The sequence below is a fragment of the Arachis ipaensis genome, chromosome B8, assembly GCF_059453495.1.
Source record: "Arachis ipaensis isolate K30076 ecotype BB chromosome B8, ASM5945349v1, whole genome shotgun sequence".
NCBI lineage: Eukaryota > Viridiplantae > Streptophyta > Magnoliopsida > Fabales > Fabaceae > Arachis > Arachis ipaensis.
Genome location: NC_142443.1, coordinates 83,276,494 through 83,288,821, shown reverse-complemented (window position 1 = coordinate 83,288,821; position 12,328 = coordinate 83,276,494). Strand labels below are relative to the sequence as shown.

Here is a 12,328-nt window from a genome sequence, read left to right as displayed (position 1 = left end):
CAGGTATTCATTCATTCCTCACACCTTATACCTCTTAGATCCATTCTGACTTGAGCGTCGAAGTGTCTTTGCAGGTACCTCCCCACAGACGGCGCCAATGTACAAGATGTCTCTGGTACGGGTTGAGAGATGGATCGAGAACTTGGCGCCGTCTGTGGGGACTTTGCAACGTTGTGGCGGCATGGCGGATAACCTAGAAGAGCAATCATCAAACTCAGATTTCTTGCAACTGAGAGCAAAAAGGAATAATGTTTCCTTAACTTGCATCACCTTTGCATGTTTATGCATCCTTTCGCCCTACTCCAACGGCGAAATCCCAAAGGAATATTGTTTCCTTAACTTGCATCACCTTTGCAGGGATAACACGCCTTCGCCCTACTCCAACGGCGAAATCCCAAAGGAATAATGTTTCCTTAACTTGCATCACATTTGCATGTTTATGCACCCTTTCGCCCTACTCCAACGGCGAAATCCCAAAGGAATAATGTTTCCTTAACTTACATCACCTTTGCAGCGATAACACACCTTCGCCCTATTCCAATGGCGAAATCCCAAAGGAACAATGTTACTTGCAAGTACCTTCTTAGTGATAACACTCTTTATGCACCCTCGCCCTACTCCAACGGTGAAATTCCAAATCCTCTGAGCCCAAAGTCTCGCCTCCCTTTAGTGGGACACCTCCACCTCTTGGATCCTCTCATTCACCACTCCCTCATCCGTCTCTCCAAGCGCCATGGCCCCATCTTCTCCCTCTACTTCGGCTCCATGCCCACCGAGGTTGCTTCTTCTTTTGAACTCTTCAAGCTCTTCCTCCAAACCCACGAGGTCACCTCTTTCAACACTAGGTTCCAAACCTCTGTCATCCGCCGCCTCACCTGTGACAACTCTGTCGCCATGATCCCCTTCGGACCTTACTGAAAATTCATAAGGAAGCTCATCATGAACGGCCTCCTTAAATGCTACCACCGTGGCCAAGCTCAGACCTCTCAGGAGCCAATAGATCAAGAAAGTTCTCAAGGTTCTTGCACAGATACGGGGGACAGCCAAATCGTGGCGGCATGACGGAGAACCTCGAGGAGCAATCCTCCACCCGACACCCAAACAAAAACCTACAAAGCCCAACTCCCGAACTCCAAGATAACACTCTTCCCACCCACGGGAGGATAATAAACGTGGCACATCGCCAACCAACCCCAACCCAGCAACAACCAAGAGAGGACAACCGTCCTCCCACTGAAGCCCAGCCACCCGATGGCCTGGGAGAGAAGGCGGTCCAGATAATCCAAGAGTTGTGCCTCAGGGTGCAAAACCTCAAAGGCCGAGTTACACCCAAAGAACGGTACCACCCGAAGCATACAAGCCAAGCGACCTCCAAGACCTAATCTCATCGCGATACCAGGAACACCAGGCCCTCTGAGCAACAACACTGCAAATAGCATGATCGCAGCGTTTCCCTAGACCCGAAACACCGACGCGGAGAAGATGACCGACGGCACCATCGGGAGGCCAAACGAGCAGGGAACATGCACGTGATAATGGAAGCCATCCCGTTCACAGAAAAATCCTTGAGAGCCAAACTCCTGAAGGACTTCAACAAGCCCACTGACATGAAATAGGACGGGACCAACGATTCCCGGGAACACCTAACGGCCTGCGAGGCCAGGATGAACCTGGAAGGAGCCGCCGACATGATCCGGTGTAAGGCCTTCTCAATAACCTTAGCTGGCCCTGCGATCAAATGGTTCAACACCCTCCCAAACGGGTCCATAGCCAGCTTCCACGATATCACCAGAAAGTTCATGGCCTAGTTCACTATCAAAATCACCAAAGCTAAACACCCCATTAGCTTGCTCGAAATTACCCAAAGACAAGACGAATCTACGAGAAAATACCTGACGGTCGACAGACTCACGGACTCAGTCGCGAGCCTCTGCCTGACCAATGGACTTATGAATGAGGACTTCTGAAAGTATCTCACCGCGAAGCCAGTCTGGACTATGCATGAGATTCAGAGCGTCACTAAGGATTACGTAAACGATGAGGAGGTGAGCCAAGTCGTGGTGGCCAATAAACGGCAGAACGGCAGTACGGCACCTCGCCAAAACACCCCACCAAGAGAAAACCAAAAGGAACATTCCAAACCGACAAATGCTCAAATTACACCCTCTTGTTAGCTCTCATCACCGAGATCTACCACCAAATAACTGACCGAGGCGTCCTTCCGAAGGCCCGACCACTTAAAGAAAGAACGGGCGGCAACAAGAATTTATATTGTGACTACCACCGAGGATACGGGCACAGAACACAGCACTGCATCGACTTAAAAGATGCTCTGGAGCAAGCCATACGAGACGGCAAGCTCTCCGAGTTCGCCAAGATCATCAGGGAGTAGAAACGCACAGAAAGAGACAGATCACCATAGAGGAAAGGATGCAACCCAAGGACACAAAGACAAGCCCCTCGGGAAAGTCCGGAAACAGACCCGACCAAAGTTGTCAACGTCATAACAAGCAAGGATAAGCCGGAAAAGTCAAAATCGGCACTAAAAAAGAACCTCAAGGTCCTGACAGTCAGAAACCAAACCCCGACAATCATCACCAATAATGCGATAACATTCTCCCCCGAGGACTGCCAATACGGCACCTCGGCGAAAGATGCCCCCTTCGTTATCTCCGCAAAGATAGGAACCAGGCTGGTCAGAAGAATACTACTCGACACATGATCAGATTCTAACATCCTCTTCAAGGGATCCTTCGACAAACTCGGGCTCTGAAACGAAAACCTACAAACCCACCATAATGGGGTAACCGGGCTCGGGGGTAACTTCCTTCAACCGGACGGCACCATCATACTTTCCCTCACCATCGGAGCCGGGAACCAAAGAAAGACCATCCTCTCCGAATTTGTCATCCTCAAGAACTCCACCACCTACAAACATCATCCTCGGGAGAAAGACCATTAACAACCTGTCGGCGGTCATCTTCACCAAATTCTTACTCATGAAGTTCCAAGCCGATGACGGCACTATCGGCACAATACACAGAGACCGGAAAGTCGCGGTAGAGTATGAGAACACCAGCTCGACCCTCCGCAAGAGATCCCGAGATGCGGCAGGCATCTTCCTCGCCGACCTCGATGCACGCCAAGACCAAAGTCCGCGCAGAACCGTGCGAGAAAACGACAAAGAGGCAGAGTGGGACCTTGCAGACAAGGTCAGGAGCATAGCACACCTACGGGAGCTAGCCCTAAATCAAAGAATAAGTCTAAGGTACAATGGCATCACGGTACGATGAGACTTTGGACCAGGAGACCTCGTCTTACGACAAAACGATATCGGTCCACCCACTCCCGGAGAAGGGATGCTCACGCCCAACTGGGAGGGTCCCTACCAAATTAGGACGGTAATTGAAAAAAGAGCCTACATGCTCGAAAGACTAGACGGGACCAAGCTTCCAAGATCCTGAAATTCCATCAACTTACGGTGCTACTATATGTAGAAACATCCTTCCAAAGCGACAAGATTGAGGTCGTTTAAGACTATCTCTTTACCCTTTATATTTTGCCTTTTTTACTTGCATTTATTGCTTAAGTCGTTTAATCGTATATTTTCTTACTGGGCACTCTTTCCTACCCACATTGGGAGGTTTTAACGAGGCCCAAACCATAAATAGAATTCATTTTCTCAAAAGCATTGCCCCATCTGACGGCACAAACCAAACGCGGCTACACGGGAATCGATTACCCCAAGGCCAACAAAACGGATATCCAAATAAGCAAACGGCTACACGGGAATCGATTACCCCGAGGCCAATAAAACGGATATCCAAATAACAAAACAGATATCCAAATAAGTAAACGGCTACCCGGGAATCGATCATCCCGAGGCCAACAAAACGAATATCCAAATAATAAAACGGATATCCAAATAAGTAAACGGCTACCCGGGAATCGATCATCCCGAGGCCAATAAAACGGATATCCAAATAAGTAAACGGCTACCCGCACCCCGAGGCCAACAAAACAGATATTCAAATAATAAAACGGATATCCAAATAAGTAAATGGCTACCCGGAAATCGATCACCCCGAGGCCAACAAAATGGATATCCAAATAATAAAATGGATATCCAAATAAGTAAACGGCTACCCGGGAATTGATCATCCCGAGGCCAACAAAACGAATATCCAAATAATAAAATAGATATCCAAATAAGTAAACGGCTACTCGGGAATCGATCACCCCGAGACCAACAAAACGGATATCCAAATAATAAAACGGATATCCAAATAAGTAAACGGCTACCCGGGAATCAATCACCCCGAGACCAACAAAACGGATATCCAAATAACAAAACAGATATCCAAATAAGCAAATGGCTACACGGGAATCAATTACCCCGAGGCCAACAAAACGGATATCCAAATAATAAAACGGATATCCAAATAAGTAAACGGCTACCCGGGAATCGATCACCCCGAAGCCAATAAAACGGATATTCAAATAATAAAACGGATATCCGAATAAGTAAACGGCTACCCGGGAATCGATCACCTGAGGCCAATAAAACGGATATCCAAATAACAAAACGGATATCCAAATAACAAAAATAGTGACTCGTGAATCGATCACCCGCAAAGCCAACAAAACGGAAATCCAAATAAGCTAAATAAACAAAGTCTTGAAATCGGCCAACCAAGAGGCCTAAAATAAGTTCACAATAATGGCCCAAAAAAGGCCACACAAAACAAGTATGAGCTGACGGTCTTCCAACTCGCGAAAAGCCATACTGATCAACATCTTACCAATTGGTGCATGATGACGTCACGCCCTTTTCAGACCCCTCACAGTCTCCCGAACCACAGAGAATCGAACTCTCCAATGACTTAGCATTGAGACCAAGAAAGCATACTCTCATGCTCCGGGGGCAACTGTTCCAGACCCGATCTCCGGGCCCTTCTTCGGAACGGTCATCAAACCCGGCATGTGATGAGACGCATAAACAACGGGCTCCTCGCCTGACCATGAGACGGCTAGGAACTCACCAAATCCTCGACCTCGATCGGAAAAACCAAACAACGATCTCCTTGCCAAACCACAATGGCGAGGAAAAGGTTTCTCCAGCGATGAGACCGAGCACCCTCACTCTCTCGCTCCGAGGGCAACTGTTACGGATCCGGCCCACGGATCCTACACCCAGAATGGTCTCCGAATCCGGTTACCAGGGTCCGACCCGCTTCGCCCTTCCAGAAGGCCCGGAACCAGCCCACTAGAGCTCATAACCAACTTTCGAATTCAAACGTCTCCCTTATCTTAGTCAAATAAGATAAGATAAGATAAGATAATTCAAACGTCTCCCTTATCTTAGCCAAATAAGATAAGATAAGATATTCACCATCACCTATAAATAGATGACCCAGGTCCCTCCAGGTATTCATTCATTCCTCACACCTTATACCTCTTAGATCCATTCTGACTTGAGCGTCGGAGTGTCTTTGCAGGTACCTCCCCCCATTGCTCCAGTCAAGTGATCTGGCATCTGCCTTAACCCGCAAGTTCTCGATCCATCTCTCAACCCGTACCAGAGACATCTTGTACATATTTGGATACAATTTTTCAAGCATTCTTTTATAAAAATCAAAAGTATTTAAGTTAATTATATGTATGTAATAAATAAAGTACTTTAAAAAATAATAGTAAATAGTGAATATATATCCTTAGTTTAGCATGTTTAATGTTTGGTTTTCGTTCAATTTTATTTTGCATCTCACAAGATGTTACATAAGTATTTGTGAAACTATATATCATTAAAATTAATTTGAGATTTAATGTGAAATTTGTCACTCTAATATTTATTCTTAACTCAAATTTAAATTTTATATTATTTTTAATTATTTTAAATATTTTTAATTAAATTATAAAAATTAACTAAAATAAAGAGTATATATCAAAATAGGTTCCTAAGTTCGCATGAGACGTTTTTGTCTCCACACAAATTTTATTATGTTAAAATCTCTAAACTTTACAAAAATAAGACACCCAGGTCCTTACATCATACTTTAAAGGATTTATTTATCCAAGTGAAAACAACGAATTTAACTAAAATAGGGATTTATATGTCTTATTTTTATAAAATTTAAGGACTTCAATATAATAAAATTTTCTTGAGGACAAAAACGTCCAACCTAAAATTTATTAGGGACCTATTTGAATATATATAAAATAAAAATTATAGAGTTTACAAATTAATAATTATATACCATATTTAAAAGATATTACACATTAATAAAATATTATTTAAATATTATTTAATTAAGCATAAAAACATTAAAAAAAAAAACAGATTACAGGCATTGCATATTTTAGCTCATTAAATTTAGAAGAAAAAAAAATTAGATTTTTGTGTATTTGGATTTAACGAAAAATTAGACTTTTTTTTTAATAATTGAAAAAAACTTACATTGAATTGCTTTGGATCTATCTTTCTATCAAATTGAGAAAAAGATAATGACAAAATAGAATAATAATGCAAGAATACAACTGAATACTTATTATTTAGTTTAATTGATTTTTTATCACCATGTTACAATAACAATATTCAAATGTTCATGTAATACGTTACACAAGTGGCAACATTTAATTGGTTTTTATTTAAAATGATCTGGTCTCTTTTTACTGAAATTAGTCTCATTTCAAATATTGTATATGCAAATTTTAGTTCTAAATTAATTCCGTTAGTGTAGATGTCAAAAATGATACTAAAAAAGTATTACATGGAGTTGCTCTCTAAAATGCTTTGTAACAGGCAGTAATAGGTCATTTGATTGTTTTATGAATTAGTCATTGTGGTTCTATTTTTCCTTAATGGCAATGATGAAAGGGATATCTTAGTGTCTAATACTAATTTTTGTCTAAACCGTCTTCCTTTCTAGGGTCAAGCTTGTAACAAACAATCTAAAAAATAAATAAATAAACAAATAAAAGATTAAATAAAATCATTAAAAAAAAGAGATTTAGTGAAATTTGAAGAGAAGGTATATATTTGACAATTAGAGAGAACAACGATATATAAGACATATAAACTATTTATGGAGAATAAGAGACTAATTGAATTTTTATTTTAGAAAAGAGAAAGATAGGAAAGAGTTGCAGAGACCGAAGTAGAAGATGATTAGATGAGAGATGAACAAGAGGGAAAAAGATTTGAAAATGAAAGGATAAATTTTAAAATTTTAAAATTCAAAAAAATAAAAGTGTAAAAGATCAATATCTTATAAGTTATGTCATAGTGTCTCAATTATGGAAACAAATTTGGTGCATGTTGCTTATTATGGCTACCGAAACACCCAAAAACTAATTTGCGCACCCGTGAGCCAGGTATGGTAAAATAAAATATTTTATTTTAATGAGGTCTTTTCGACAATCCCTTTTGAGGTCAGGATCACTTTTTAATTTTATAAATGAAAATATGTTAAGCTGAGCTATTTAATGTAGTTGGACTGACAATATTTAGTTTATTGTGTTGACCAAAGTTTAAAATGAGAATTTAGTCCTAGCAGCTAAATTTGATGTTCTTCACCTCCATTTTTTACCGTCACCAGTAACCTAATATCTTAGCTTACCAGTATTATCTATTATTATAATTGACTCATCCCTTATTTCCCCCCAAAGTGATTGTCAATAGTATTCCCCCTGTGTGAAGTGGCTAGTAACGTATTCTCGCCAATTGATGGCATCGTATCCCGATCAATGGATATAAGGCTGTATTTGTTTGATGTCCGTATCTTGCCAAGACATAGACACAGTGAGACGTGTCTATTGTTTGGATTCTGAGACACAGAAATAAGAAGGACACGGTTACACACAAGCACACACAAGTTACATGTATTTCATGTCTCGGTAAAATGCTGAGACACGGATGAAGGGCGATGGACACGGATCAGTATCAATATTTTCAGACAATTTTGTCCTCGTTAATTTTTTGAAATTCCAAAAAGGTCCCCTCTTTGTATCAAACCCTAAGCAGTGAAAATTTCTTATGTAGTTGTTCTGCATTATCGAAGGTGTACCACCGCCGCACATTGTCTATGCTTCCCGCCGACTCTCCTATCTGATTTCTGCATGCTCTGCTCCGGTCGCAGTGAGCTTGTGTTGCTACTCTGCCATCTTTGCCTCTCCATCTGGTAGCCACGTTAACCTCAAACCCTAGCTGTGCTTCTGCTGCGCGTTGAGTCTTTCATCCTCCGCCACTGCAACATCTGCCCTCTCGGTGTGCTTTGCCATCTCTGGTATTTTTTCTTTTGTGAAGTTTCTTCCTTTAATTTTGATTATTTATCAGATGGGTTATTGTTGATTAATTGCTAATCCAGAATTTGGGTATGTGGATATTCGAATTGTATGTAAACCTGGGTATTTGGGTATTGTTCATTATTTATTTTGTTTTCATCTGAAATCTTCAATAGGCAATGGATAATCTCGGTGGTGGTTGTTTTAAATGCATTTTGAAGCTTGATAAGTTATTTTTCCTAATTGAAGACGAAAAAGAATGGAAAAAGCCATCTGCCTAATTGAAAGAAACTTATTATAAGTTATACTTGATAAATTGTTCTCACCCTCAAACATTTTCTGGCCAACTATGCAGCAAAATCTTCAAAAATAAAAGAATTGTAGAAAGAGTTGTTGCTGCTGTGATAAATAAAATTTTGTTACTGATCTGCTGAGCTTGTTAGTGCTGATTGTTGATAAAACTAGTGATAAAAATGTTGCTCTAATTGCTGATTAATATGTTAATTAAATTGCTTATGAAATTATTAATAGGTGAGAATTTTAATTATTATCTATTGAAGAATGGTAGAGGATAATTTATTTGTATTGTGTTTATAAAATTGGTTATCAAACTGCTTACCAAGTTGTTTGCTATCATGATTTGTATTATGTATTTGTAGAAATTATTAGGATTCTTCTTTTATGTATTTACTTGTTATTGTCTCTTAGGAAGTGATGATGGATCATTCTGAACAAATTAAGATATGTGTTGGATATTACTGGATTATGAGAATGCAATTTGACACGTTAATGCTGCTTTTTTTAGTCAATCTATATATGTATATTAGGAATAGAAGGCGGGGTCATTCTTCGATTGGTCGAAGAGTGAACACATTGCCACTAAAGAGAGATGCATTAGATAATATCATTGGGGAGGGTGGAGATAGAAATTGCATATGGGAGTTAAGAATGAGTTTGAATGCATTTGCAACTTTATGTGAATTGCTACAAGTTCAAGGTGGATTAGACGAAGATGGTCATGTTGGCATAGACGAGCAAGTAGCTACTTTCTTAATCATATTAGCTCACCATACCAAAAATCGCAGCGTACAGGTTAGGTTCTATAGGTCTGGTGAAACTATTAGTAGGTATTTTCACAAGGTATTGCGTTCGATTTTGTGTGTCCAAAGTATCTTATTTGCAAAGGCAGACCCTGTACCGAAAGATTGTGTAGATCCCAGATGAAAATGGTTCAAGGTAGGTCGTGTATGTAGCTCTAATTTTTATTGGTCACGTTTACTCTGCGTGTAATAACTGTTTTTTTTTTTACATTTGATAGGGTTATCTAGGAGAATTAGATGGAACTTACATAGATGTCACAGTCCCGAAGAGTGATAAATCTATATATCGAACGAGGAAATCTAGAATATCCACCAATGTCTTAAGAGTTTGCAATCGGAACATGAATTTCGTCTATGTCCTTAGCAGTTGGGAAGGATCGGCATCTGATTCAAGGGTACTTAGGGATGCTATTACTCGACATAATGGCTTGAAAATACCTATTGGTATGTCTAAATTAATCTTTTGAAAAGAATAATAACTATTGAATATGAGAATTACATATATTTCTTATATTTTTCCATCCTTCCGTTTTAGGGTGTTATTACTTAGTGGATGCCGGCTATACCAATGGCAGAGGATTTTTATCTCCTTATAGAAATGTTCGCTATCATGTGAATGAGTGGGTTCAAGGTCATCGGGCACCACAAAATCGTCTAGAATTATTTAATAAGAAGCACTCTTCAGCTAGAAATGTGATTGAGCGGTGATTTGGGTTGCTTAAGAAAAGATGGAGAATTCTACGAAGTCCCTCGTTCTATCCTATTAGAGTTCAAAGCCACATTATTATTGCTTGTTGTTTGTTACAAAACTTTATTCGTATGAACATGGATGTTGATCCCGAAGAAGATGCAACTCTTGCGCCAAAACACATACCCATTGGAGATGATACTATTGTTGATGAAGGTGAAACAATTGATGTTGTGGAAAGTAGCCATGAGTGGACTCAATGGCGTGAGGACCTAGCAACCGAGATGTGGGAAATATGGAGGGGAGAACGTGGCGAGTAGAATTTTTATCTTTGCTGGTTTTGTTATGTTTGCAATTGGCCTAGCCTATAAATTATTGTATTTGAATTCATTTCAGTTTTTTTCTTTGTGCAATATGTATTTGCCAACTCGGATTCATAATTTGTATTTCAATTAAACATATAATTAGACAAGGTCTTGTTTTAATTGTTTTAATTGTTTTAATAGTGATTATTCTAATTAAACATATTTTAGTTTTATTTGCTATTAGCTTTTATTTTGCTGTAAGTAATTCTCATACCATTGAACTCTAATTTTGATAGTAATTATGCTGCCATGGTTTACTTTATTTGTTCTTATCTAGCAGCAAATGGCCTCCATACCCCGCCAATGGACTGAACAAGAAACTGAACAGTTTGTGGTGTTTATGGAGGAATTGGTTGTTAAAGGCAAAAGGGCAGATGCCGGTCAATTTAAGCCAGGGGCATTTCAAAAACTGGCGGACAAGATGAATGAAAAGTTTCCTGGATGTGGTCTCACTGTGAAGCACATCAGAAACAAACACAAGCGGCTGAAAGAAAAATATATGTTTGTGGCTGAGATGTTGGGTTGTAGTGGTTTTGAGTGGAATTCCGAAAAGATGTGTGTTGAAGTGGACAGTAAACAAGTATTGGAAGCTTGGGAAAAGGTGTGATCATAATTTTTTTCGCATTTATTCATTCTTCTTACAAGTACTCACTTTTATGAACATGTAATTGTTGGCTTTGTTTTATGTTGTACAGGGTCGCAATGTTATACTCTACACTCCAGGCAAGCCATTTCCGTTGTTCGAACGTCTTGGGAGCATTTTTGGCAAGAATAGAGCTACTGGTCTTGATGCATGCAGTGAAAAAGATGCTGAAGAAGATGTCACACCTGGCTCTACATTTGCTGCGGCCACATCTGGTGGCTTGGGTTTAGGCGGTAACGATATTGACATGGAAGATTTAGCAGCTGCCGAGAGCGAACTACCCAATACCTTTTCAACCTTATTTGCTTCATCAAGTGAGAAAAATCAAGGACGTCACACTACAAGTAAAAAAACCAATGATGCTGCGGTCCTATCAAACTTAGCAGAAACTTTTAAATCTGTAGTTGAGGATCAAGGAAAGCATGTGCAGGTACTAGCCAATGCAATGTCTGGTGTGAATAAGCAAGTGAATCTTGGCCGTACACTGAAGTGTCTTGGTTTCACTACAATGGAGATCGTGCAGATTGCAAAAAAATTTGTGCAGAATCCAGAATTGAAGGCAACCTTTTGGAGCTTAGACGAGGAAAAGGAAGCATTCGCACGAGATATAATGGACAACTTTTAACTATTGTTGGTTTACTGGGTTATCTTAATTGTTAATTTATTCGGGTGTATTGCTAAACTTATTAAGATATTTTGCAAAACTTACTAGGGTCTTTTGGTAAACTTAATAGAAATCGCAGGGTTATGTTCTTTTTTTCTTATGCTGGACAAGTGAAGTATACTAGCTACATTGCAACTCTTTTGTGCATTCTGTTGAATTTTATTGAGTTCTGCATTATGTATGTTAATATTCTTCACTTAAATTAATTATTAGTGTTCATTTACTTGTATTGTATAATTTTGTCCCAAAAATTATGCACTTCTGCAGCACTTTCATCAAATTTTGCTTAGTATGTGATGATTTTCTACTATTCTACACTTCTTTGGCACAAAATATACTCTTATAAGTTAAAAAAAATATATTATTAGCTAAAAAAATCAGCAAACCAAAATAAATATCAAAGAAACCCCTTTCCATTGAATTTTCAATTCATATAAGTTCATTACAAGTGAAGGATCCAACAAACAATGGTGTATTTCCTAAAACTATACTAATATAACTCTTATGCTATTCTTAAAGCAACCAATAGTTGTGAGAATAGTTTTCTTATCCCTGCAGATGTATTCTTTGGGAGACCAAGACAAC

The 12,328-nt window shown here is 39.5% G+C and overlaps 1 protein-coding gene and 2 pseudogenes across 1 annotated transcript; all 3 read left to right on the top strand.

The window, feature by feature from the left end:
- The first annotated feature begins 562 nt into the window (after window positions 1–562).
- On the top strand, window positions 563–1,141 carry LOC148548633 (2-hydroxyisoflavanone synthase pseudogene; annotated as a pseudogene).
- Window positions 1,142–6,995: 5,854 nt separating this feature from the next.
- LOC107611154 (uncharacterized) lies at window positions 6,996–10,391 on the top strand (annotated as a pseudogene).
- A 544-nt stretch (window positions 10,392–10,935) lies between these two features.
- Window positions 10,936–11,704, top strand: LOC110262474 (uncharacterized). Its single transcript, XM_021108269.2, has 2 exons — window positions 10,936–11,037; window positions 11,132–11,704. Exons 1-2 carry the CDS (start codon window positions 10,936–10,938, stop codon window positions 11,702–11,704), a joined length of 675 nt encoding a protein of 224 aa, XP_020963928.2.
- The last annotated feature ends 624 nt before the right edge of the window (window positions 11,705–12,328 follow it).